The 27,662-nt window shown below is 39.2% G+C and overlaps 1 protein-coding gene across 2 annotated transcripts; it reads left to right on the forward strand.

The window, feature by feature from the left end:
* The first annotated feature begins 6,965 nt into the window (after window positions 1-6,965).
* INTS12 (integrator complex subunit 12) lies at window positions 6,966-24,718 on the forward strand. Of its 2 annotated transcripts, none has more exons than XM_074147888.1 (7): window positions 6,966-7,091; window positions 13,842-14,005; window positions 15,993-16,145; window positions 16,697-16,884; window positions 19,935-20,094; window positions 21,442-21,594; window positions 23,815-24,718. In XM_074147888.1, the coding sequence occupies exons 2-7, from the start codon at window positions 13,850-13,852 to the stop codon at window positions 24,394-24,396; spliced, it is 1,392 nt and encodes a 463-aa protein (XP_074003989.1). In that variant the 5' UTR covers window positions 6,966-7,091; window positions 13,842-13,849; the 3' UTR covers window positions 24,397-24,718. The 2 variants fall into 2 exon arrangements, with proteins under 2 accessions (XP_074003989.1, XP_074003988.1); XM_074147887.1 differs by lacking the exon at window positions 6,966-7,091 and adding an exon at window positions 11,025-11,049.
* The last annotated feature ends 2,944 nt before the right edge of the window (window positions 24,719-27,662 follow it).

A 27,662-nucleotide genomic window follows, 5' to 3' on the forward strand; every position in this document is an offset into this window, starting at 1 on the left:
TCACTCAATAAAATTGCCCATTAACTTAATCACAACTCGTATTGAAAAGCTTTAGTCACTAGATGGCAGTCTTAAAACATCATTATAGAGAAAGCTTTATTATAATACAGAAATTTGAATGTTGCTAAGAAAGGCCAGTATGTTTTTTCATACACATATATATGTAAAGCACAAGTGACATTGGAACAGCACCAGTCTTTCAAATAACTGTCTAGATTAATAAGGTCTCTGTACAGTTACATGAATATAATGTAATTATTTAAAAAGCAAGAAAGGTTTTAATACGATATATCTAGAATATTGGATTTTTTTTTCATACAGATGTATACATCAGATTTAGTATTTTATATCATCTATCACTGAGCCAAATCAACTGTCCAAAAAGAGGCAGTGGAAGAATAAAATCAAGTCCACCCGACATTAAATAAAGATAATAATTATGACTGTTATAGTGAAATATTTTTAAACCATTACATTATACAACTTTGTCTCGGAACAACTGTGGATCAACATAATAGCAGTTGTGTTTCTTCAATTAATACACCTGCCACACAAAGAATAGTACAATACATAATGAAATAACTACTTTCCTAAAAGCTATTTTATTTGGATAAATCTTGGCAGCATGTAAGTGGAGACAGATTCAACACCGTAAGTACAGCTCTGTGGAAGAAATTCCATAGTGAGAGTACTGTTGAGCAGACTAGTCAAGAAGAGCTAGTCTTACCTGCTAGATCCATAGTTACTAGCAGTTAAACTCATATCCTTGGCTATAATACTTCTTTCAATATTAAATAGTACCCTCATATGCATTTGGGTTGTTTTTATTTTCCATGGGAACCCATAGAGCATCTTTTCCTGGCCGCTCTACCCGCTCAGACATACCCATCCACCTTATAAGTCACATCACCACTGAATTTTTTCTTCTGGTTGAGCTTACTGGACATAATCAGGTGGGGGTTTTTTGTTGTTATCATGCTGTATAGGACTGCTAAATATTTTGGTAAGTTCTGTAGAGGTTTCTGTTTCCGAAGTACATTATTCTGTAGTTTCCATCTGTTAATCACCTGATCTTACAAATTATTCCAAATCCATCACTTGGGACTGCACAAGCAAAACATTAACCTTTTCACCACACAGGTACTCTCAATAGGTACACCAGCCTTTGCCTGTTTTCATCCAGAGTAGCAGCTCTGAAGCACTGTTTCCCCACAGAGGATAATATATCATTAGACTAAAAATAAAAAATAAATACCTGAAAGATACCCAAACAGAGGCACTACTTAATCAGGCTACTGATCCAAATTACAAAAAGGTCCTGTGATGAAAACTGGTAGACAAAAGGGAGAACTCCATCAATGTGAAATCTCCTCCAATCTGTTAACAAAATTACTTCTACCCAGTAGCAATGAGTAATAGATAGTCCCAGAGACAGTAAATGATTGGAAATAATGACTTGTTGGTTACTGGTCTGCTCTGTATTCAACCTAGTAAATGCCGCCACAGCTGACACTACCCTATTAATCCACCTGTCTCCTTGAAGTTTGAAATTCGACTTGAAATTTCTCTGAACAAATATCACTATTCTTATCCTCAGGTATACAACTATCACATACCAGAAGTCACACAAACCAGATAAACCAATACTAGGATTTTGCTGAAGCAGGATAAGCAGATGTTGTCCAGAGCTACCCACTCCATTCTCCTGACAGGGTCAGAAAGCAGGAATACGCACGCAGCTCACTTCATTTAGTCCATAGTATCTTAACTTAAAAGTCACTTCTCTCAACCATTTTAGGTAAGGCTCTGGATTTTGCACTGAAGCAAAGGTCCACTCAGGAAAGGTCTGTTCTTCTAAATGCCTTTAAGAGCAAACCTCTGGGAGACAGCTGGGCCAAACACCTTGAGTGTGGTTACTAAGTTCTTCAAAACTCAAAGTAATTTTTTGTAAACATACAGAGTAATTTACCACTACTCAGCTGCAACTTGGTGAACTATGCCAAAGAGACTGAATTGTTTTTCTGAACATAAATGAACAAAGACAGAAAGAACACAGACACAGTGACATTCATGATCTACTTACACAACAGCACCATGATCACACTGTAAAACCACAACACTTTGCAGAATTGATTCAGAACAAATTATTTCATGGAGGGGAGGGAAGGAAGAGCCAAGACTTTTCTTCCCCCTCAGCCAGAGCAGTAAATTAATGTCCTTCAGCGCATAGCTCCAAAAATACCCATGTAAAGGACACAGATCTTGCAAGTACTTACAGTACTCGAGCTGAAGGTGTCTTTATAATATACTGTCCCATTATTTTCAAATACAGTCCTAAATTCTTCTCATGTAGTATACTGTTATTACTTTTTCCGCCCAAAGTCCCTTTCTCTTCTCAAATTTGCAGTGCTACAACGCTGAAATTGGTTTCCCAGAACCATACTCCCTGTTCTGCTACTGATATGGTCAATTTAGATCTGAGTTATTAAACTCACTGTGTGGAGTGGAACAAATTCTATTCTTAATTAAGGTCCATTTAGGACAATAATACCTTTCTGTTTCTGCAGCTAACCCTCAAGCGATGAAAAGATGAGCTTCACTCAGCAGAAAAGCAAAAGGAAATGTTGCCCTTGAAGCTCCTGTTCGCATCTTCCAGCTGTTTCTCTCCTCCTTTGCTATGCCTGGTGTGGTGGTCCAGGGACATGCCTCCTTTACAGTTACCAAAGAACTTGCATCTAAATTCCATGGAAGCCCAAACAAACATGTTAAATTATGTATCTTTTAGTTCATGGTAGTTCAGGCCCAAACATCAAACTAAGTATTTTTAAGACTCTTAACTATTGATTTAATGAAGGCTAAGATTCACTTGTCAATTTGCTTGGGTTTGTTCCTCCATCTCCTTCCAATATTCACATTTAATTCTTCAATTTATTTCACCCAATTGAAAATAACAATTATTAACATGAAGTTACCATTCTCAAACAAGAACAGATAAACTTATTAGCTGATATCTCTTTTGGTGATCAATAGTCAGGCAATTAACAATGCTCATGTTAAAACAGCTACCAAATGAACACCCTTAAGAGTTAAGCAGAAGACAACATTTTTCAGAATTCTAAAGGAATGAAGGCCACTGTTTTGCTTTATACTTGGAAGCTACTTTTTGCAACTAGGTCAGCTATAAGCTGTTTCTAAGTTAATTTTCTAATATATAAGATTCTCAGGGAACAAAGGACTTTTCTTTCCGTCTTCCTTTAAAGGAGTCAAAAGTTTAAGGGGCTTTTGCTTTTTTAATCTATTTGTATTCCACACAAGAGATTTCAGAAGGCCAAAACATAGCAATTAAGTTAATTTTGTTCATAGATATGTAAGTTGACTAGCCAAATGACATTCTGAATAAAGTAAGTCTCTGTTAGAGATTCAGTTTCATTGCAACTACAGAGCTCACAACGTGTGGGGTAAACACAGAAGAAATTTTAACCCATTTAGAAGTTCGTACTACATGAAGAAGAAAAAAAAAATAATGTACTGACCTCAGCTGCTGAGAAAATCTTTTGTAAATCACTTTCTCCCATTTTCTGACTTCTAGACACTGGTGTCTGTCTCTATCACTTTCAGAAAGCACTGCTAAAAGTTCTCCACCTTTATTTTTGATAAAGCACTTACATAGAAAATGTAATTTCTGAAGTCGTACAGAGCTTTCATATAGACTGTGCAATTGCCAAATAACATGCCTACTGTGGTAACTTCAGAAATTTTTTCATTCATATTTGAAGTTAGAAGATTTAAACTAATCCAGCAGGTTTCTCTTGCTCTTGCTCCCCTAGACATCAAAAAAACCATTCGCAACAGAAAAGATCATTCAGCAACTACCTCAAAAGTTTATCTAGAAAATTTTCTTTTCAGCCTCAGACAGATAGTGACCAAGGTAAAGCCACCTGCTACATTCAAAGGGACCATATCTTGAATTACAGGGTAACTGTTCAAATAGAAGATTTTCCTCTTCCTCCATTCAACATTTGTTTCTAGAATTACTAAGAGCAGCATTATTAAAATATTGTAACAAAGATTTTAGAGATCGATCGATCGATTTTGCGCATCAGCTAATACGAGAAACAAGACTTTTGTCCTGGACACAAGCTTTGCCACATACACAGCTAAACCACAAGAACTGCATTCACTACCGCTGTCAGAATGCCCAAGCGTTGAAGTTTGTCTTAGTTCACGCTGGCAATTCAACTCTCTGTGGATGCCACAGATCTCTGCTGTCTCATCTTCGCCTAGATTGCCACAATATTTCTTCACAACTGGAAGCAGTGAATCTTCTCCCTTTACCGCAACCGTATACCAAAAATGAGTAATCTGACATGTTGTTAACTAGTATTTTTCCCTTACCTTTTGCCTGAATTTAAATTTTGCTATTCCACTTGTTTAGACAGAAGTTAGCAATTTTTAACTAAACTGGAAAAGAGCAGGAAATATTAACTATGGGGGTGTTTAAAGTTATGTACTTTTCAGACCAGAAGGACAGACTTTTTCAGACTACAAGGTAAAGAGAGCTAGCAATGGAAAACCCCACTCTGCTTTTGCATTGAGCTTTCCAACATCAACAGAATTACTCTAATACTTTAATTCCCACAAAAACTTTAAAAAGTATTTTTAACTAAACTGGCTTCTGCAACTCATTACATATTTATTTCAATAGAATAGCAAAGCATTCAGTCTGGATTTATTTATAGTGCTAGTTACTGTAAAAACTTCAGTGTCCCCTCATCACAACAGTAACTGAACATCTCAGACTTTCCTCCAAAAAGCTTTGCAAGGTGGAATTTTCCTGTGTTCCCATTATACATGTGAAAAAGCTGAAGCACAAAGAGAATTTTTAGCTCAACGTCACATACGAAGTCTGGCCTACAGCAACCCTAAAAATCAGACATTTTCCTTTAAGGGTTCTGTTCTTTGGTTGGTTGTGGGTTTTTTAAGTCCAGTCTATGAACACCATAAACTACAATCAGGCTAATTTTATTCCCAAGTCTCTCACAGAAGAGAAACCAAAATAAATCTGTCTAGGAGTTCTGTTTATAAGTGACTTTACCTCTGTTTCTTATGAGAAGATAATGTCTTGCACAGTCACTCCAACTGAACTGAACTCCACTCTTGCACTGCCATATCCCATCCCTCTCCCAACGTTTACTTCAAAGAATCCCTCCCAACATCTTGTCTCTAAGCTCTGACATTTATAAAGCCTTGTTTCTTATAATTTTTATTTCTAAGATAGTTGGCTTTCCGCACTATTTTGGCTCTACAGAGTACATCTTTCTGGATTTATGCACAGCCTTTCTTTTGAAAGGCTTAATAGCCTACCTAGTTGCCCGTTCTCACTTAAATATTTTCACATAACTACTACCCTTCCATGATAAATTTATGAATCCCTTGGCAGCTAAGACAAAAGTAGCCAGAGACATACACAATAAAACATGGAACGCAGAACTAACAAAACCTACAATACGTTACACCATTTACTCACGATATTTCTCCTGGAACTTTTCTTTCTCTAATTAGACTGTAAATTCTGTAGGAAGAGATGCCTTTTATTCTATGCTGGCCTTATTTTACAGTAGCCACTGCTGAAAGAGGGGAAGGGAGAAGTAATGAACATCACAGGATTTGCAACATAACTTAAAGATGAGACAAACATTGTCTACCTTTGGTATAAAAATTACCTTGGCTATTTAAAAATAATAAACAGTAAGCAAGTATAATCTTCACTAATTGTACTGTTTGTTACCATTTTCTCTTCCCTTTCAACATGCACTAAACAACAGTTAAATTAGTTTCAGCGAGCTACTGTGGTAACAATGTGAAAAAGAAAATTGTTGGTTTAAAAACAAATGTTTCCCAGGAAAACAAAAAATTAAAAAGTTAAAAATACGTAACAACATAAACACCCTCTTCCTTTTAGTTCCTGAAAAACACCTAATTTATTTGTTGATTATTACAGAGTAAAACAGAACTTGTTAAGTATACACATTAAGATCTGAGACTTGTTCAACATAAGTCATTTAAAAAGGTGGTTTTCCTCCATCAAATATTTAACTTAGCACAAAGTAATAGTTGTGCTTTAGGACAGGTAACTTTGGAGTTATATTTCTATGCAGACAACCAATTTACTGTATGAGTTTAGGGCCACCTAAACTGGATTCCTCAAGCGAATCCAAAGAGAAGCATACAAGCTTTTCATGAAGAGCTTCAAATCAGAATTTCAGACAGATGTATGAATGGAAGTAAAAGCTGTTCAAGGTTCCAGAAAGTAGGACACAGGCTATGAAGAACAGAAGTCAAACTTTAGAAGGGCAGGATAGCAGAATTCAGTTATTACAGAAAATAAAACCATTGAGTTAGAATTCCTTTGCAGACCCATTACATAAAAAACTCCTCTCCAAGCTTCTCTCAGCAGTTTGTCAGCACGGAAAAACTGGACAGAGCGGTCAACACTGAGATCTTCTATTTATTTTTTTTTTCTTTTCTTTTTTATCCAAAAAGCTTGGCCAGAAGCCAGATGAACGACACGAAGGCTGTAAGCGTGTTTCCCGCCATCAACTACTACCGCTCTCCACCCACCAACGCCTCAACGAGGAGCTTCCAGCCAACCCTCCTTCCCCACACAGAGAACTAACGGCACAAGGGGCAGAGGCCGCCCTTCTCACCCCGGGAGGCCCGGAAACAGAAAACCGGGGCTCCCCAGGACCGCTAAGACCCCCAACGCCCGCGGGGGACCCCATGGCTCTCCCCCCTCAGCCGCTGCGGCCCGGTAACGTCCCCCCCCTTCCCCTAACGGCTCCCTCCCTCCCGCCGGGGGCACGAGGCAGGCTCTAACCGCTCTTACCCCACCCCGCCGGCTCCGCTCTCCCGGCCCCTTCCGCCTCCACTCCGCCCCTTCCTGCGCTCGCGCCCCGCCCCGCCTCGCCCACACAGCGAGGAGCGCGCGCCCGGAACGGCTGCCGGCGAGCCCTGGTTGCGCGGGGGGAACCGGCGCGGCGGCGGACCCTGCCCTGGGCGGTGACTTGTCCGCCACACCCTCCTCCTCTCCGGTAAGAGAGCGGCGGGCGGCTCCGCGGGAGGGCCAGACGCGACTTCGCCGGGAGCCGTGAAGAGGGGGTTTGGGAGGAGGAAGAGGGCAGCCCTCACGCACGCTTAGCGGCCGTTACCCCTTTCCCGTCCGGTGGCCGTTACCCGCCGTCTCCCTCTGTGGAGTGGGGAGGGCCTGGGTGGAGCCGGCGAGGTGAGGAGGCGGCCGCCGCGTTGTCGCTGTGGGCGCTGGCGCCCCTCCTGCCTGGCGTCTGGAGGGACGGTCCGTCCTGGCACACAGGCCCACCCGGTGCCGTGATCTTGAGGAAACCGCGCCAGGGCGGGAGGGTCCCCGCAGCCGCCCCGGGCTCTCTCCCCTCGGGGCAGCGTGTCCGCGAGTCGCCAGTTGAGGCCCTCAGGCGTGCGGGAGGCGCTGGGCCCCGGCGTTTGGCTGCGGTGTGAGCGGGCCCGGTTGTCAGCGCCGCGATGAACCGGGGACGTTCAGCTCCTCTGTGGCGATAGGGGCTGGCAGCGGGGGCGGCATTGCCGTCACGACAGCGGCACTGGCCGCTAATTAGGAGAAACAGACCGAAGGGAGGTGATGTATGTGTATGCAGGGCGTGTAAGTTTCAACCACGGCATAGGATATTTTTGGATTAAAAGATGGTGGCATCTCATTCTCTTAAGGATTTTGTGTTTAAAGAGTGGCTGTCAGATGAGAGGACTTTTCTTCAGCCTACCAATATCTGAAGGGAGCCTACAGGAGAGCTGGAGAGGGACTCTTTGTCAGGAAGTGTAATGACAGAACAAGGCGTAATGGTTTTAAATTGGAAAAGGGAAGATTTAGATTAGATATCAGGAAGAAATTCTTTTCTGTGAGGGTGGTGAGGCACTGGAACAGGTTGCCCAGGGAAGTTGTGGATGCCCCATCCCTGAAGGTGTTCAAGACCAGGCTGGATGGGGCTTTAATCAACCTGGTCTAGTGGGAGGTGTCCCTGCCCATGGCAGGGGGTTTGGAACTCGATGATCTTTTAAGGTCCCTTCCAACTCTAACCATCCTATGATTCATCCTTAAAGGAAATGTCAGGGAGAAATTTGCAGCAAGTGTGCTGGAAAGGATTGGGTTGTGGCTTTGGTGTAACTAATCCAGAAATTTACTTTTGACTGAAGTTTGGTTCTTCCACTGAAAAATCACGAGGAGGATGATATCTAGGGAATTCATAAACCTGATAAATTTCGGTAGGCATCAAGTTAGGGACAGGTGAAAACAATAATGGAGATATAATCAGTTTAGCAGTGACAAATCAATGACCAGTGGCATCTGTTTAAACAGCATCTTCAGGTCCAATTTTGCAGAATATCGAACCTTGGTGGTAGTAGGGGTTAGAAAATCTCAATTATGTAGGTATGATTATCTCATTTACTTCAATAAAAGTGTTTTATAGAACTGATTTTTGTGGCAACACAAACTATTCATGAGAACAAAAACATTTCGTAAAAAGGTAAGGCAGATATAACAGGAAAAGGCCTTGATTAAACAGGGAACTCATGATAGAGCTCCAATGCAAAAAGGACACATGCAGGAGATGGAAGTGGAGACAGGCAACAAAGGAGGAATGTGGAAGTATTGCCCAGGCATGTGGGGATGGTGTTAGGAAAGCAAAAGCTAAGCTACATTTGAAACTAAGAAGAAATGTCAAAGGTAAGGAGATGCTGTTTACCTTGAAAAGGATTTACAAGGTAAAATATGGTGCTGGACATGTGGACAAAAATATGCTGAATCGGACGAGCGTATTAGTGACAATAGATACAGATAAGGGTGAGATGAGATAGTTCATGTTGTCTTTGCTTCATACTTCACTAGTAAGGTCTCCCAGGCCTTTTGCCCCAAGGCAGGGTTCAAGGAGAGGAGGAACTACAAATTGTAGAAGAGGATTGTAGCAGGGATTGTTTACCTGACAAGTCCCTGGGCCCAGGTGGACTGCATTCAAGGGTGCTGAGAGCTGACGGTGTCTTCACGAAGACACTGTCATCTTTGAAAGGTCACGAGATTGGGGTAGATCCCCAAAGGCTGAAGAAAGGCAAATCTTATGTTCATCTTCAAAAAGGGTAAGGACAATCCAGAGAACTACAGGGTGGTCAGTCTCAGTGTTTCCACCTGTGGAAAGATCATGAAGCAAGTAGGCATAATAAGGTGGTGACTGGGGATAGCCAGCTTGGGCTCTACCAAAGATAAATCATACTTGACCAACTCAAATGCACTGCAGAGGAATGAGAGACAGCAGAAGTTGCAACAGGGGAGGTTCCAGCTCAAAGTAAGGAAATGAGGACAGTTAAGCATTGGGACAGGTTGCCCAGGAGGTTTGTCACGTTTCCATCTTTAGAGGTTTTCAAGACCCAACTGGACAAAATCCTGGGCGAGCAGGTCTGAATTCAGTATTGTCTTTGCTTTGAGCAGGAGGTTGCACAGGGTGAACACTTGTGGTCCCTTCCAAACTGAATGATTCTGTCATTCTTAAATAATGTACTGTTCACAAGGAGTAGAAAACAGCAAATGTAGGGCAATAGTGTAATCTTAGAAATTATGGATGAACAGGTTAATATGATATTGATTGATATATTAATTTAAAAGTAGAGTATAAAATATGCTGTAGAATAGAATGTAAAATGAAGGATACCAGTGCTAGTAACTCCATAGCAGAAGATTTTACTGTAGTCTTCTAAAATTCTTTGGGAAACATGTCAAATAAATGAGAACCGATTAATACAGTTGTTCCAATTAATACAGTTGTCTGGACTACCGAAGTGCATGAGTTCTGAAATATCCCTCATGGGAGATAACTGAGAAATTATGTTGTCGTGAATCAAGCCCTGATTAAGATACTAAAACAAAAACTGAAAATAGAAGATCAGTTTTTCCTGCTTTTAAGACTTTCTGTGATCTACTTTATTAAGACTTTAAATCTGAAAGTGAGCTGGAAAAGGCATTATTGGTAAATAAGCAAAATCAGTTACTAAATTAGTCAGGAAGAGAAAAAAATCCTGAGGAACATAAGAATCCAAAGGGACAAAAAAAAAAGTGAATTGATATTATAGTGGTAAGTGAAATTAATTATTGATGAACACAGTGCAGCGCGTCAGAAGGAATTTTGTACTATTGGTTAATGTTGCTGGGTTTTAAATTGACTGGTACAGATGTTGAAGGTAGCTGAAAAAGATATGTCAGTCAAGGTCCTTTTAATCATCAGTGTCAGTGAAAAATAAAAGTATTGCTGATATAAAGAGAGGCTTTGATAATAACATTGCAGTATAAATTGAAGGTGTGCACTTTCTTGAAAAAATACCTTCAATTGTATACCTGTCTCAGAAATAATAGATATAGAAGTTCAGAAACAGATGAAAATATTACCATATCTGAAAATATAATGTAAGTAGATCCATTTAACTGAAAGTTATGATGAACAAGATAATACGTGTGTAGGCATGCAAAATAATAGCTGGCAAATAAATGAAGAGAAAGGGACTCTTACAGCCTGGAAATCCAATAAGTCTATTAAATTGGGAGACCATATATTATGTATAGTGCTCAATTGGGCTTGTATTTAGCAGAAGACAATAGTAAGCTCAAGAAATGAGAGACTTAAAAAATTCTTAGATGTTTTAAGAATAACAACCCAGTAATTAACTTTTTCCCACACACACAGGGATTTAAACCACTTAGAGTAGTACTTATTGGGAGGTTACTGTACCTTGTAGGATTTTTAATATTATCTCAGATACTTAAGTGAGTTTTGATACCTTATATTTGGTCTTGTCTATCCATCATTAAATAGTTCTTATACAATAGTGAAGAAGTGTCAAGCAGAGACCTAAGTTAAGAAAGGTGCTTTTAGGATTAGGCTGATGTGTTAATGCTTAGTCACAAAAGGGTACACTAGAGTTCCTGTCCGTGCTTCATGAGTCGCCTGCATGTTCCCTTCAGTTACTGCTTTGTGCAAAAACGGTTCTGCTCTGGGTTCAAGGATTATAACATGGCCCTCTAATCTCACAGTTGCATTATCAAACTGCTACACAAGGGCAGTATCATACTCGCTTTTTTCCCTATTTTTTTTATCCAAAACAATATTTGCATTATTTTTCGTACAAAGATTCCACTCGAAAGTCAAGGAGTGCTTTTACGCAGAATAACCCATGGCATCATCGTTTAAACACTTTACTATTCTTGCTCCAAGGCTGTCAGGTTGCTATATGCTGACTTCACCACCAGAGGAGCAGTTTATGAATGAAAACATGAATGAATGTAATTGGATCTTAGGTTTATAAATATCAAACCACTGTTCTAATCTGTAAATGTCTGGAAAACACCCCTACCAAAAGCAATAATTTGCCTTTTGGACCAGGCCATTTATTGGTATTAGCCTGTTTGACAGTCGTGTTATTGTGGTCCAGTAAGGAAAGCATATTTATCAATTTTCTTTTCTCAGATGATGCTATTTTTAAGACAGCTATTGTGTTCATCTTTCCATTAAATATCCTTACCTTCTTTAACTTACAAATAGGCTTTTTTTAATTTGAAAATATATGCCTAAACTGAGCATACTTGAACTGTTTAATAAACCCAGTTCCCTTCCTTCTCATGAGAAATTTTTGTGATATTAGTTATAACTGTAGTAGCCTGTGACATTATAAGTTACCCTTGAGAACAGAGAAAGAGTTGCTGCAATTTCCTATGCAAATAAAAGAATAAATAAAGAGAATCATTTTGAAATTTGGATTTTAACAGTTCTTTTACAATAGATGTCTTTAAAAAGCTAGAAATAAATCTGGGAAGTGTTACCTTACAGAAAGATGAAAACAGAATTAGTATGCTTAAACTTGTTCTGTAAATACTCCAGGCGTCCTGAATTGGCTGCTAATGACTGTTGAGGCTACCTGTTCCTTGCATACACAGTATGTATTCCTAGAAGCCTCAGAAAATAACTTCTATCATTTTTTTTAGCAGCGAACTATTCAAAAGTTCTGAAGTTAGTGTTTTAATTCTACTGTTTTCACTCAATAGAGGGTTTAGCAGAGTCCTAATTTAAGATTATATGGTACTGAAACTTGGAAAGCATATTCACAGAACAAAGAAATGGAAGAGATAACCTATCCACAGAACTCAGGAACAGCCTGAAAATTTGTCAGAGGTAGATGCATGAAAAAAGAGGGCATGTGCTTTCCACGTGCATTGAATTCACTTTTTGTAAACATCAGAGAGAGACTGAATTGTCGGGATGGGGTTTGCACCGCAGTCTCTGCTTGATCAGTGAAAAGCAGAGTAACTGGTGTGTAGTACTTACTAGGAGAAGTTCTGTGGCCACCAGAAAATGATTTGACAAGTAGCAAAGATTAAGGAAAAGAGAAGAGGCTCTTGAAGAGGATTCTTAACTCTCTGCTGGGTCCATTGATAAAAACCCTGTGAAGTCTACTGGATGTCGAACTCCTTGATGATTTTAGTCGAGTGATTCTCTGGTGTCTCGTGAAAGCTCAGCATGAGATAAAGGTTCCTGGAGACTTCTAGGCAAGTGTTGAGGGAGCAGGCTGCCGCTGCTGGTGTTTTGGCCAGAGGTAAAAGTTCACTGCCTTGAATATCAAAAGGAATTCATCAGACAAAACCTTGGAAACTCTATCTGAAAAAGCTGTCCAGGCAGTGCTTTTTGAGCAGAACTGATGAAAGCCTTTTCAAGAATGTCTTCTAGATTAATGTATTAAAAAAGAAACATGTCCTGATGTGTTTCAAATGAAATTTGAAGGGATTATTAACAATATGACTTCTCATCTGATTTGGAAAAGAGCAGGAAACTTCCCTTCTCATGTTATTTCTTAAATCATTAATTGTTAATTACTGATGAAGTTAGAGATACCTATCTTTTTAGGGACAATTTCTGTTGTAAATGCAATTCCTTAGAGTTTTTGCTAAAGAAATTAACAGAGAAGGCTCCAGAGCACAGAAATGTCTTGCTATGAAGCAAACTTTTTTTTTTTTTTCAAATTCATTCTACCCTTTTCCTCACTTTATTCTATTTACATTGACACTATGGCATCTTAGAGCTCTGGATAGTCATTACTTGACATAAAAACCTAGGCTGTCCTAAAGAGACTTGGATATATCACAATCTGAGTTATAATTTTTCTCACTGTTTCAGCTTTATTTAAAAACAGACTATATATCTTTTCAGATTTGTAATATGTATAAAATTGTATGCCAGCTGGTTTATATCTCATTGCATATTACAATGAGCTGTTCTTTTCAAAGTTTCAAAAGTTAATTTTTCTACGAGTAGGAGATTTTTCTTTCTTATTCTTAAATGGGCAATGAGATAGAAATCACTGTATATGCAAATAATGTTAAGGAGAAGAGTAGTAATTGCTTTTCCTGAAGTTTACACTTACTTTGCGTGTTTTCCAGTATTCTGTGTATATGGAATAACAAGAATGAAGAATATTTTTTCCATTTATGCAAGTATGAGGAGTTTAGTTTCTGAACATCAAATGTGCAAAAGAACAAGTTTGACATCATTTCAGCAGAAAAGCCAAATTCTGAAGTTCACAATCAGTCATCTTCTAACAACAATAATTAATTCGCATCATCCTTGCTGTGTTTTAATATAATTTCATTTTACCAAAAAAAAAATCATCTGTGGGTTAGTTAGCCACATGCTGTTTGAGTTGTGTTCCATATGCATAAAGTTGTCATTGTTTTTCTTTCTTTTTTTTTTTTCCTTCCTCCAAAGACACCACTATGGCTGCTACAGTGAACTTGGAGCTTGATCCCATTTTTTTGAAGGCCCTGGGCTTCTTGCATTCGAAGAGTAAGGACTCTGCTGAAAAGCTGAAAGCACTTCTTGATGAGTCTTTGGCCAGAGGGACTGACTCAAGCTATCGTCCATCTCAGAAGGTATTGGTATTAGAAAACATGGGTCATTTTTGAATGCCTTTCTAAAGCTTCTGCTATTCCTAATTCATCTTTTATAGCTGAAAAGCTAAAAGATAATCAGAAATTGAGGAAAAAGAGTAATTTTGGAGTGTTCGTATTCATCGTTCTTCTTTAATGCAATATAATCCGTTTGATTAAAGTTAATGAAAAAAAAAAATTGCTTTATCTTGTTGATGTACCAAGACCTGTAAAAGAGGTGTTCAGCACTATATTGCAAATGTCATAACTTTGTAATAGTTCTTTTTGTATTGGTTTTGGCATTTTTGTTTGTAAGCAATCGTACGTGCTATTTAAGATAAACCCAAAATTATGGATTTACCCAGTTACAATCAGAGCTGAAAGGTTTTTAAAATGCATGTTATTTTTGCCGCAGATAAATATGAAAAAAAACCTAGCTATTTACTCATAAATCTGGATCTCTTTTCTTGAAATTCTGTTGATGAAGTCATATGAGAATGAAAATCACCATAATGGTTCAAAGCAGAAATGATTTGCAGGCTGAAACTATCACCATCCAATGGACAAACATTATTTTTCATCTACTGAAATAGCTGAACACCTGCTAGAGAGGATATATGAATCTGAGATTAGTGTATGGAAATAACCAAGTGGGGACATCCTCATATTGCCATATGGATAATGAGGTAGTTCTCAGCTAGGATGCTTAGAAGTCAGCCTGGTATGTTCTAATGATGGTCCATATGCTGATATATTAGTAATGTTTCGTTTCTACATGGACATGGTTCTGAATAACTAAAAGGCACTATCACTGCTGCCTTATACGTGATGCTTGTAGTGTGCTTTCTATTCAAATTGTTAACTCTGTGAAACCTGCAGTTCCCTCTAACACATGTCTCAAAACTCTCAGGAGCCCTCTGTGTCAGAGCTCAAAGAAGCATTGGTTTGTAGTTTGAAGAGGAAGCAGAGAGCTTAAGTACAATAATAGTACAAAGGGGCCTGGGAAGCCAATTGTAGTAAAAGCTCGGCTGGTAGTCACCTGCCCTCAGGTGAGACTGAGGCTCAGGGCAGAGGAAGAAATCTTTTTTTCCCCTCTTTTCAGTCTCCAGTATCAGCCGGACTGCAAAGCTCAGAAATGGAAAAAGTACAAGAATTCCTTTACTTGCATTCTCAGGCTGCGGGATTAATTTGTGGTTGACCATGAAATCCAAGAACAGAGTAAGGAGCACAAGATTACCATAGTCAGGCAGATGAGGAAATCCATTTCTGACTCTGGATGCAACAGGAAGTCGACAGACTTGGGGAGGGATGAAGCTCAGGGCTCAGTACCTGTCCCAGTAAACAGCAGAGAATTACTCTTTTCCTTACCAAGCTTGGGGGTGGGGGCAGTACCTTGCTTATGCACATTGCTGTGATTAATCACTCATTTTCAGACTTACTTGCTTATTATCCATTGCTGACACTAGGGCATCATTAATAAGAACTATTGATTTCTGTTGAGATCTAAATTTATTAATCTGGTAGGTGAATATGGACTGAGATTAAGCAGAGGCCAATATTTTCCTCAATGAGGGAATGAAGTATTGATGTCTGGTGACATCAGATGTCTACTTATGTTTTCAGCTTATACTGAATTTTGTGCTCAGAACTATCTGAAAATTTGTGTTCATTATCTCTTTGAATTTTAAAAGCAGAAAAGTTTTCCTTTTTAATTAGTGTTCCAAAGAAGATGTGTCTTTGGAATAAGAGCACCCTTTCCTCTGGAAGGTGAGTGATAAGGGGAGGTTTTAATAATTGGCTTCAGCTTAAACACGTTAATTTGTCAATGAAAATACTTAAGAAATATTAAAATTTAAAAAGTGCCTATATAGGTGATCAATGCTCTATGACATGTTGGTTGCCGAACCTGTTACCTAACTAATTGCAAACTAGGAAGTAACTGAAGTGTAGGGCTACAGGGTTTGCCTTCAATTTTTGTTTCTGCTTTTAGGAAGTAGAGCAACCAAAAGTATCTGTTACCAAACCTATTTCCAGTAAGCAAGAGCCTAAAGCTTCTTCTAGTTTGCCTTCTGGCAACAACAATGGCAAGGCCACTGCATCAGAAAAGGTGAAAAAAGAAACAGAAAAGAGATCTGCTGATAAAGTAAGTAATTTTTGTTCTTTAATGAAATAATTGGGTTAATAGACTTGAAGATGGTTTAGACAAAGCTCTCCTTTTAACATGTGTAAGTTAACTCATCTAATTAAGCATAGCCCGTGAGCTGCATTATCCAATCATGTTGCCATTTAGGCAATCAAACAGAAGTTTTGTTATAATTGTTCTGTGAATGTTTTCTCTGCTCATTGCAGAGGGATTGGACTAGATGACCTTTAAAGGTCCTTGCAACCCAAACCATTCTATGATTCTACGTTTTAAGTATCTGGATAATAAGAGGTTACTAAAATGTAGCAAGCTGAAATATGGGATTTCCAAAGCTTTTTCCAGGATTTTGAGGTGAAGTACAAAAAGTGGAATTGAGCTTCTGGTTCATAAATATTTTGAAGAAAATCCATATCTAAGGAAAATAAGTTGTGTGTATGCTATGTAAGGTAGATCTTCTTATATCGCTAACCTAATTGTCCTGGTCATTTTTTCATTTTAATAATATGCATTAGCTTTTTGCCTTTTTCCCATTCGCTCTGTGTGTGTAATAGATAAAAGGGGATACGGCTGAAGGAGCTGATACACCAAAGAAGCCCAGACTAGAGAAGCAAGAGGCGCGTTCCTCTCCTATTACGGTTCAGACAAGCAAGGATTTATCCATGCCTGATTTATCTAGCTTTGAGGAAACCAGTGCTGATGACTTTGCTATGGAAATGGGATTAGCCTGTGTTGTTTGCAGGTAAGTCAAAGTTGCTTCATTGCAATTGTGTAGTTACTTTTGGTTTTTTCTGTGTACTATTGAGTTAGTGCTTCCTGTAGTTTTTATTCTGGAAATCACTTAAACACATATGAAATATCCTTAAATTTATTATTTATTTTGGATGAATAAGAATGACTTCTTGAAAATGGAACCTTTAATGAGACAACCAACATTTCTTCAGGAAGGGTCGGGTGAAAAATAAGGCTAGACAGTATGCAAAACCTATCATGACTAATACCGATTGTTAATTATTGGAAAATAAGTTAAAATATTAATGACTAATGATAAGCGTTTTTAAAACAAAAAAAAAAACAGTTCCCTTCTGAAAACATTTCTTTTTTTGTGGCAATATTATGAGATCTGTATGTGTTGTTCCTCTTTTCATGATCATTTAATATTCATTTACACGTAACCACATTTTTTCAGCTAACAGTGTAAATACATCTCGCAGCCAAGACAGGTTCTTTTTACTTTTCAATAAGGGCATTTGACACTGTCCTGCATGACATCCTGGTCTCTGAATTGGAGACACATTGATTTGACAGGTGGACCACTCAATGGATAAGGAATTGGCTGGATGGCTGCAGTCAGAGTTGTGGTCAACTGCTTGATGTCCAAGTGGTGAGCTGTGATGAGTGGCATTCCTCAGGGGTTGGTACTGAGGCTGGTGCTGTTCAACATCTTTGTTGGCAACATGGACAGTGGGATTGAGTGCACCCTCAGCAAGTTTGCCATTGATACCAAGCTGTGTGGAGCGGTTGACACACTGGAGGGGATTCTGTAACTAAAATAGCTGTCATTAAGCTGATGCCAGAGGGAGAGAGAAGCACAGTGAGGAAATAAACAACCCATGAGGGGATGGCAACAGTCACCCAATGCTCAGGATTTGTTTTCATTTTACGTGAAACCTGCTGGAACTGATGTCATGTGGTTCTCCAGCTCAAGCTGGACAAGGTGTTTTTCAGAGTACTCGCGCTTCTGACTTTCTGAATCCAACACATTGGTTAGACAATATTCCACCATTTACTGCGCAGCTTTCAATGTGTGGGCCTTTTTGGGGGTTGGCTATCTTGAGCTGAAATAACAACATATGAAATATAAAAGCACTGCATACTCTTTAAAATAATTCAAGTATGAATAGTTTTTAGAAAGTGACATCTCTTAATAACTCAATGTCAACCAGGTGTGAATGAAAACGTCATGTCCAATTGCAGAGTAGGTGGGGTTCATAGCCAAAGGGTTTATATTGATATTGCTTAAGAAAACAAGTTAAAAAGAACCCAGCTGTGGGTTCACAAATGCAAAAGAGTGCATTTGAATATTAACTATTGCTTTTTTTATAGATGTAAAAACTAAAGTAGAGACATTAAATGTTCCTTCAAGGTTTGCCAAGTGTCAAATGTATTTTCATAGTGATTAGGAGTATTGAATGTTGATGCCTGTGGTGTGTTTCTTCTTCTTCTTTTATATCAAGTTAGGCATAGGGAGAGAGGGGGTATTAAAATGACTTCACGTTCTCCTATACCTGCAGATCTTAGAAAAACAAAGCTCACCAGTTATATGGCTTCTCGGTTATATGAAGTAGAAATTCTACGTGCAGTATGCAGATGATAGTGAGCTCTGTCTCTCAAAAAACCCCAAAAATATTTCTTCTAAAAAAGCCTGATTTTGAAAGAACCTTATTTTTTATGAGTACTTTTTTGTTTGTTTGTTTTCTGAAGGTAAAAAATCATTATGTTTGTTTCTTGCTTATTGTATCTTTTTAAAATAACTCTGGTTTAACTTGTTTCTGGGCATGAAGAGTTCATGTTTTTTTAATCGGTCTGGGATTGTTCTTTGTAATTTTAAAATAGGGTGAGTCTCCTCCCTTGAGATATGAGGTTGAAACATCACTGCTTTGTACTGACCCAGTTTATTTAGGAATAACAAACAAACAAAACGAGTTTTGAAATATCCTGCACCTAAAATAATGGGCCCTGGAATTTCAGAAAGATTTCTCCCTCTGTTCTTAAATAGCCCATTTAAAAGAGAAATATTTCTTAGGATATGTTCTAGTATCCATATGGACAATACCTTCAGACTTCATTTTCCTGTTATATAAAGAAATAAGGTATTACCTTTCCCCACCCATCTACACATAGAGTTTCCATGGTTACCTGGGTACCTGCTCCTTGGGGATATCAGCAAAAGCAGCTTAGCAATTAAATAGCCTGATTTGTCATCTGAAAGAAGAAATCATTAGGAAAATGGTATTTGGCTAATTCACAGACATACTCCCAGTCATGTGTATATCACTAATTTGTCATTTATATAGTGTGATTACTTCACCAGAGGCCCACGCAAAATTAAGTCCTCATCACCAGCTTACACGTTTGCTTCCAGGCAGGACTGCACAGTTAATCCTTTCTATTCCATCTTTGCATGATTCTGGTATTATCTCAAATTCCAAGTGTCTGTTTGTTTAGTAGGGACCAAAAGGATGGCTAATAAAACATCATTAAATAGTGTACAGCTTGGATGATTTAAATCCTGTAGCAGAAAGCACTCTTACAGGCTTGTCACTGAGAAATTTTTTGTTCTGGAACTGTATTGCTCTGCAGTTTACAGCAAAATTACCCAAATGTAGACTAGGCCTTCATATGCTAATATAATGAGGAAGTCATAATTGGTATACAGTGGGGTATCCATAAATGCCCAGGTGAAGCAAAGCAGGTGACACATTTCTGATATAAAAATCAAACAGGGAAATCGAAAGTGTCATATACACGTTTAATAGTTTTAGAATTTCTAGATAAATTTTAGACTTTCAAGAAAGAAATTACCTTTAAAAAATGCAAAATTTCTAAAATATTTGTTAGGAAGAACTCCTACAGGAAGAAAAGGAATACATTTCATTTGCTGCAGGTAAAAAAATATATGTGAAAGCAAAATATTTTTAGTTTTTATCTTAAGCCTTGCAAAATTTCCAACAATTGATAATCCTTTAAGTGCTTTCTCCCATAATCTGTTCTTAACTATTTGCTCTGCAGGCAAATGACAGTTACTTCTGGGAATCAGCTAGTGGAGTGTCAGGAGTGCCATAATCTCTACCACCAGGATTGCCATAAACCTCAGGTGACAGACAAAGAAGTGAATGATCCTCGACTTGTATGGTATTGCGCCCGCTGTACCAGGCAGATGAAGAGAATGGTAGGACTCAGTTTTTTGTCTCGTATGAGCACTATTTAAATGCAGCAGGCTGTTTCTAATACGTGAGAGTATTTTATGGGTTACAGAAGTCTTTGGAATCATGTTGGAGAACCATTTTTCTCAGCAGTGCTTCCCTTGCTGCAGCTGTGTTTTTTATTGTAGCATCTCAAAGAGCGTCTGATGTAATGTGATTCTTAAAGCTTTTTAAAAAGCAGAAGTTTAGTGAATAAGAGTGAAAGAGGATTATTTCCTACTTGGTAAGCAGCAGTTGAAAACTTTTGTTATTTCAGGTGATACTCAGTTTTTAGTACATGCCTACCAAATTGCCCTGCAGTTTTAGTTTTCTTCTCAGCTTAGGACATGAACGGATGTTTTCCTGTAAGACAAGACCAAATTTTGGTCCAGATCTTAAGTGTTGAGTGTTCTCAGGCTCAACAATAAGCTGTGGGTAGCACATTCGAGGAAAAAAAAAATCCTCTTATTTTGATTGATCTGCATGTTAATTTCCTGACTTAACAGACTAATTATTCCTGATCTCACAGGAATTCCACTTTTCTCATGAGAAACAAACATCGGAGTAAGAAAGCATCTTTGGGTGCATGGACCATTAGTTCACATGACTTTAGTTCTGATGTTTTAAAATCAAACCCTTTTATACAGTGGAAAACGTGTTCTGTTTTGGAACTGTTCTGTGATAACTTAACAAATTTTTATCTGTTGAAACACCGCCGCTAAGACACAAGAGAAGAAGGCAATGTAAGATCCAGGTCTAGGAGTTGTCATCTCTGACTGAAATACATGATTATTCTGATGATTAGCAGGCTTTTGAACTCAGAGGGGTGTTTGCCTGAAGTCCGTTTTTGCACAGGATAGCCATTGCACCCGTTCAATGTTTGCCTTCAATAAGCCTTTTCCTTTTTTTGTTTCATTGTAAATTCTACCATTTTACCTGCGGCTTCTTAGCAGACTCTTGCAGCCTGTATCCAAGTACTGCTGGATCCCAGTACTGCTGGATTATGTCTCTGTCTTTCTCAAGTTCACCTGTCTGCCTTTTTTCTGTGAAGGCTCAGGGCTTTCCTGTTCCCTAAGTGTCAACACTTTCACTCTTTCTAAGCGGAGACAGAAAGTCCTATTCAGTGTACTTTTTGGCTGGACTCTGTCCCCTGTACCATACTCAGCACTACCTCCACATCTCCTATTACCTTATTTCTCAGGCACCATTCAGCTTCAAATTGTAAAGGCTGGATTGCAATCTGATAATATTCATGCTTTTTGTTAACAGTCAAAACAATCAATGTTATGGCGCCCATAACTAATTTTGGGGTTTTCTTCCTACCACTTATACAGGCTCAGAAGACACAAAAACCACCTCAAAAACCAGCTCCTGCAGTTGTTTCAGTTGCACCAGCTGTGAAGGACCCATTGGTCAAGAAGCCAGAAATTAAGTTAAAACCTGAGACCCCACCAACTTTTCTAGCATTCAAGAGAACAGAAGTCAAGGTAATGTAGTTGAGATTTTCCAGACAAAGAGTTTACATTTCACTGCACAGATCATAATTTTTTCAATCAGACCAATTTTTTCTCACAAGAACTGTGCATGCAAAGTCTGCTATACTATGTGTACTGAGTAGTACTGTGGCATAATGGTTTTGCGTTAACACTAAAAGAGTGGGGAGAAAACCCTCAATTCAACTGTAAGTCCCTAAAACATCCAGCTCTTGACTGTTTTTCTTATATTACAAGGGAGAAAACAGAATTTGCTTTATGGATTGATATTTTATACAAGTAGAAATGGTCATAAATGTGTGCTAGCAGCCCAGAAAGCAAACTGTATCCTGGGCTGCATCAGAAGAAGAGTGTCCAGCAGGCTGAGGGAGGTGATTCTGCCTCTCTACTCCGCTCTCATGAGACTCCAGCTGGAGTACTGTGTCCAGCTCTGGGGCCCCCAACATAAGAAATATGTGGACCTGCTTGAGCGTGTCCAGAGGAGGGCCGCGAAGACGATCCAAGGGCTGGAGCAACTCTCCTATGAAGACAGGCTGAGAGAGTTGGGATTCTTGGAGAAGAGAAGGCTCCAGGGAGACCTTATAGCATCCTTTCAGTAACTAAAGGGTCTACTGGAATGATGAGGAGGGACTCTTTATTGGGAACTGTAGCAATAGGACAAGGGGCAATGGTTTTAAACTGAAAGAGGGGAGATTTAGATTAGATATTTGGAAGAAATTCTTTACTGTGAGAGTGGTGAGACACTGGAACAGGTTACCCAGGGAAGTTGGAGATGCCTCATCCCTGGAATTGTTGAAGGCCAGGCTGAATGAGGCTTTGAGCATCCTAATCTAATGGAAGGTGTCCCTGTCCGTGGCAGGGGGGTTGGAACTAGGTGATCTTTAAGGTCTTTTCCAACCCAAATCATTCTATGATTCTATGAATTGTATAAAAGATATGATTTGCTCTTTGTGTTAAAGTAACATATGCATATTTTGATAGTTAGAAGGCTTCTCCTCATGTTAATAGGGAAACTCTAGCTGACTTTGTGAGACCTAATTTAGGAAGTGGCTGCTTTTTATATATTTTGCCTCATGTTTCTGTTTTTCCAAGCTATTTAATAAATACTGTCACAAGTCGATCAAAGGTGAAAAACCAGAGGCGACATTAGTAGTCTAACAAAGCATGACCCTTTCCTAGGAAAATACACCTTTAACTCAGAATCAAAGCTGTTATCCATGTGCTCAAAGTTATGTTTGCCATTTCTCTGCCTGGATGCAAACCATTGGGAATAATATGATGGTTATTGCTCAAGCGTTTACACCTGTGAATAACTGTTCATCTCAGTAGTTATTTTATGTGCCTCAACAGGTTGTAAGAGTGAGGCCCGATTTCATCTGTCATCTTTACTGTTTAGAAACAGTCTGGATATATTATAGAAGGGGTATTACTTGAACAGGAGGGTTTAATTTCTATTTGACTCTGCTGTTTGGTGTAATTCTGATTTAATAATTCAATTTGTGTATTACCCCCATCTGAAAACTGGGGATTATAGGGTTTAAGGTATGGGAACTGCGGTTAATGTGTATAGTGCTTTGCAGGCAAGGAAAACTGTTTGCAGGAAGTTTGTTTTTTGCAGTACCTGCATGGAAAGACTGCAAGAAAGAAGTTCAGTGACTTTTTTATTTTTTTAAATTGTATGTGTGGTACAGGCTGCTAAGAGCCAAGAGAAGGGAAGGAAGGAAAAAGTTTAGACGCTGCTACTTTGACCAAAAGACTGTAATAAGTGCAATACTTCATTGCTCACTGTCTGGTTTTTGCCTGAGCACATGTCATCTTGTTAAAAAGTGACAGCAGGTAACAGCAGTAAGCAATAAAAGTTGGTGGCTTGCTTTCCTTTTTTATACATCACAAATTTGGGCTTTTTGTAGCACTTCAGTTAAACCATCTTTTAGAGTTTGAGGGGATCACAATGCCATATGATAGCCTGCTAGGTGTATAGAAGAAAGGGAAGAAAAGGTAATATTGGTTTTATGTGGCTGGGAAATTAAAAGTTGGCTGCACCTGGCATCCTTTCCTTTTCTTGTTAATACTTTTAACTGTAGTGACCAGTGATGAAATATTGTCCACAGGGTGTTCCTTGGAAAAGAACTGAAACAGAGGCTCAACTTGTTCCTGCTGTGATGTGTTACACAAGTAGATGCTACTATAATAAGAATGCTTTATTTATTTTAGACCTCAGCAGCAACTTCGGGGAACTCAGCCAGTACAAGTGTTTCCTCTTCAGCAACCAGTGGCCTTACAGGATGGGCTGCTTTTGCAGCCAAAACCTCCTCTGCCAACCCATCAACTACCAAACTGGGATCAACAGCACAGAGCACCAGCGGGAAACCTGCAGCTTCTTCAAATAACCAGAAACCTGTGGGTTTGTCAGGGTTGGCAACCTCCAAAACAGGACTAGGGTCAAAAATAGCTTCTGCCAACAACAGCACAAGCCCTGTTCAGCTGAAACCTCCTCCACCTCTGACACTGGGGAAAACCACTCTTAGCCGTTCGGTAAGCAGTGATAATGTCAGCAAAGTAGGTCTTCCTAGTCCCAGCAGTACTGCACCGAGCACCAGCAGTCAGGTAAGCAGCGGGAATGGCAACAGTGGGACTGCAGGTAACAGTGGGGGCAGTGCAAGCAAAACCGTGACAGATACTGGTAACCAGTCAACCTCCCTAAAAGGCCCAACTTCTCAGGAATCTCAGCTCAATGCTATGAAAAGGTTACAAATGGTCAAGAAGAAGGCTGCTCAAAAGAAACTCAAGAAGTAGTATGGCTGCTTGCTGATTTTGTTGGTTGTGTTCTGTGAAACAGCTGCATTGGTGTTTTTCTTAAAGAAAATCCCCCGGTTACTGGACTGAAACAGTAGTTAAATCAGGGAAGCCCGAAACCTGTTATACAGGAGGTCAAACTTTATAAGCTCCTGTCTTTTAGCTCAAAGCACTGAAACTTGAAATTGTAAAAGTTGGGTATTTTGGAGTATTAAAAAAAAAAAAAAAAAAAACACAACAGATTTATGTGGACACTTAATAAATTGAACTTACTGAAACTGTCATTCTTAAATGTTATTAATAAAAGTATTATTAATCTGGGAAATCATTGCTGCTTTTCTTTCACCTCATTTTCCAATACTTAAAATGGTTCAGCTGTTTAGAGTTGTCTATATTGTGCAGACTTAATGAAGTTTATCCCAAATTATACAGTTCCTTAGGGAAAAAAATGTGGTTTCTTTTAAACAATTTCAAAAATCAACTGTTAAGCAATATATTCTATTTAAAGTGAGAATTTTAAGTGGCCTATTTTTGTTTTATACAGTGAGAAATGTCATGGGTCGTTTTGTTGTTGTAATTCTCTGAAGGAGGATAAAAGAGCTTTGGCAGAACATAAATGTTCCCTAAATGGTATAAAGAACAGAAGAGAGCCAAAATAGTGTGTTCAAGCTTTCTTAATGTGTAGAGAACCCTAATATTGTCCTGTTGAATATGAATGGAAAATAAGTGGTAGGCAGTGTATATTTTCATTAAAACACAGTCCAATTGAACACCATTGTTCTGATGACATGAGAGAAGGAAATGAAGGGAATTGTCTTAGGTGTCAATAAGTTAGCTTCCTTTCTGGCATACCTGAAGCACAGAAGACTTTTGATTACTTAAGTATTCCATGCTGTTAAGTATTGCTATAAAATTCATAAAATTCACAAGCCTTGCATGTGTCAAAGTAGTATTGCCTGCCAACCTATCTTGGAAAATGAAGCCTCTAGTCTCTTAACTGTTCTAATAGCCTGTATGATTATTATCTAAAATTACTGCTTGCTTATACAAGGAAGGACCAAAGGCAGAAATCTCTTTAGTAGTTAGTGACAGTGTTGGTCACTGTTCAACACTTCAGATACATAAAAACCCTTTTCTAGCCCTGTCAGCTAGTTTTGAAGGGGAGAGAGAGTTGTTTGTTGCTTTTTTTAAAATGTCTATTACAGAGTTTTGAAATCAGTTGGAAAACCTTTTCTAGCAATTTCTGTAGGAGATGGAAACAGAAGTAGATACATACAAGTGCATGTCTTCTTTCATGGTACTCAAAGTAGCATCTATTGATTTCTGTATATTCTAAAAGTTCGGTTTCTTTCCCCTTCCCCTTAGTGATTTGTATTTTAGAGGGAGCACCGCTCATGCATGCTTTCACGAACCTGCTGGAAGACCCTGTGTTTGAATTTACTAGCAAGTGTTGCAGGACTTCTAACTGGGTATCGGCACTGGATCTTTTCAAGGCTTGTATGTAGATGGGTTTAAGCTTGGGGAGAAAGGTTGGATTTCCAGATGAGAAGGGCCAGGATGTGTTAGAGATTTAGAAGAGTCTTAAGCCTATAGGAAGTTGATTCCAATCCCCTAGTTCCAAAAACACATTCGCAAAGAAATGCTAGCACACAGATGTTACCCAGCTGTTTTATGGTACGTGTTTTATTCCTTGGGTTGCAATTATAGGAAAAACTACTCCACCAGTTCTGATGTTGCAGTGTCAGATTCATATTGATCGAAGACCTGTGGCAAGCTCCCCGCTTGGCTTTCAGGTTGGGTAGCCTGCCAACAGTGTCTGAAGGTGCAAGGGCCAGGGTCTGGAACTTGGTATGCCAGGTATTAGGAGCCATGTAACCCAGAATTGGGATCCCAATATGCCATTGTCCCTCCCATAGTGTTCATGGGACAAAGGGTTTATTTGATTTGGGCAGGCGCAGATTCTCCTCAACTCACAGGCTTCCTATTTGGGCAGATTCTCATCAACTCGGACTTCCTTTCTTCCCCTCTACTAGTTCCTTTGTGGATTTGCAAGTGTCTGAAATAGTGATATAAGGTATGGTAGCTGTTAAAATAGGTCAAAAATATTTGTAATAGCATAGATTTTTCAAATATAAAAGATTGCTCAGAGATCTGAATATATTCCTTTCACCCTTTGTGAAAATTAGGGTTCGTATTTTGCTTAAATAAAGAATAATGGAGGGGGAAAAGGGTTCTTTTTTAACCCTGCATAGGAAAAGTTTTCTTGTTATACTGAGTGATGTATTCCACAATTTTTATGGGAACTGTCATGTCTGTGTTTACGTATCTGTGTTTCATTGTTACTTGGTGTCTCAGTTCCAGGAGCAAATGAAGCAGGTGCCGCAGGATTATTGCAGTAGAGAAGCTGTGCCAGGGCAGAGTTGCATCCAAACATCAGTAGTGTCCAAGGTGACTTGTATCCTACCAGCATCTTGCGTCCTTTGCCTAACTGCTAATAATACTACAAACTTGAAGCGGGGACGGAGGAGAAGGAAGAGGAATTTGTCTCTGTGTGGGGGTATTTTTCAAGCTGAATAAGTTAAATTCCCACTGCTAGGACCTTGGGCGGTGGGATCAGCTTTGTCTTTCTCCATTTTGCCAAACATAAGCTTCCTTCATCCCCCAGCTCCAGCACGGTCTTGTCCATAGTCCAGGTGCTCTTGCAAAGGAGGTTTGTAGGTAGTGTCACTGCCTCTTGGGGGCTTCCTGTGGAGGCTTTCATGGCTTTTTCCTGACTAGACCTAGCTTAGCTGTTTCATGTATCCTGATGGATTCTGTTACTCTCCTTCAAACCTGTCCCAGCCATGTGTGGGTTACACCTAATGCTTTACCGCCGCAACTAAGACAGGTAGTTGAGAAAGTATCAGGTCTTCCAGCTCTCCACTCACACCCCTGAGCTGTTCTTCACAGCCTGTGCCCCCTCTCTTTGTCCCAGCTGCTCCAGGCTTTGTTTGACTCTCAGGAACCAGCTCAGGCTCAGCACTGGAAAAGGATCTTAAGTCTTGCTGTCTGTTACCAGCGCTCAGCAATCCTCTCTCCATTCCTGCTGTGATGAGGGGAGCATCTCTAAACATGAGAACATCTCAGACTTTCGTAGGTAGGTGAAAGCTACAGCTTTTCTTAGCCATTCTGTATTTTAACTATGTGTAAGGCTGATATATGTGACTATTTCCCATACCTGTTTTCTCTGCAATTAAGATTTAGGCTAGGGTTCCTTAAACATCCAA

This window comes from Numenius arquata, chromosome 5 (genome assembly GCF_964106895.1).
Source record: "Numenius arquata chromosome 5, bNumArq3.hap1.1, whole genome shotgun sequence".
Classification (NCBI taxonomy): domain Eukaryota; kingdom Metazoa; phylum Chordata; class Aves; order Charadriiformes; family Scolopacidae; genus Numenius; species Numenius arquata.

Excerpts from the sequence above, each read along its gene's own strand:
- INTS12 (XM_074147887.1), top strand. The coding sequence starts at position 11,025 with ATGAGTCGCCTGCATGTTCCCTTCA. Across the intron at positions 14,006-15,992 it reads GCTATCGTCCATCTCAGAAG|GAAGTAGAGCAACCAAAAGT; the intron begins GTATTGGTATTA and ends TTCTGCTTTTAG. Across the intron at positions 16,885-19,934 it reads TTAGCCTGTGTTGTTTGCAG|GCAAATGACAGTTACTTCTG; the intron begins GTAAGTCAAAGT and ends TTTGCTCTGCAG.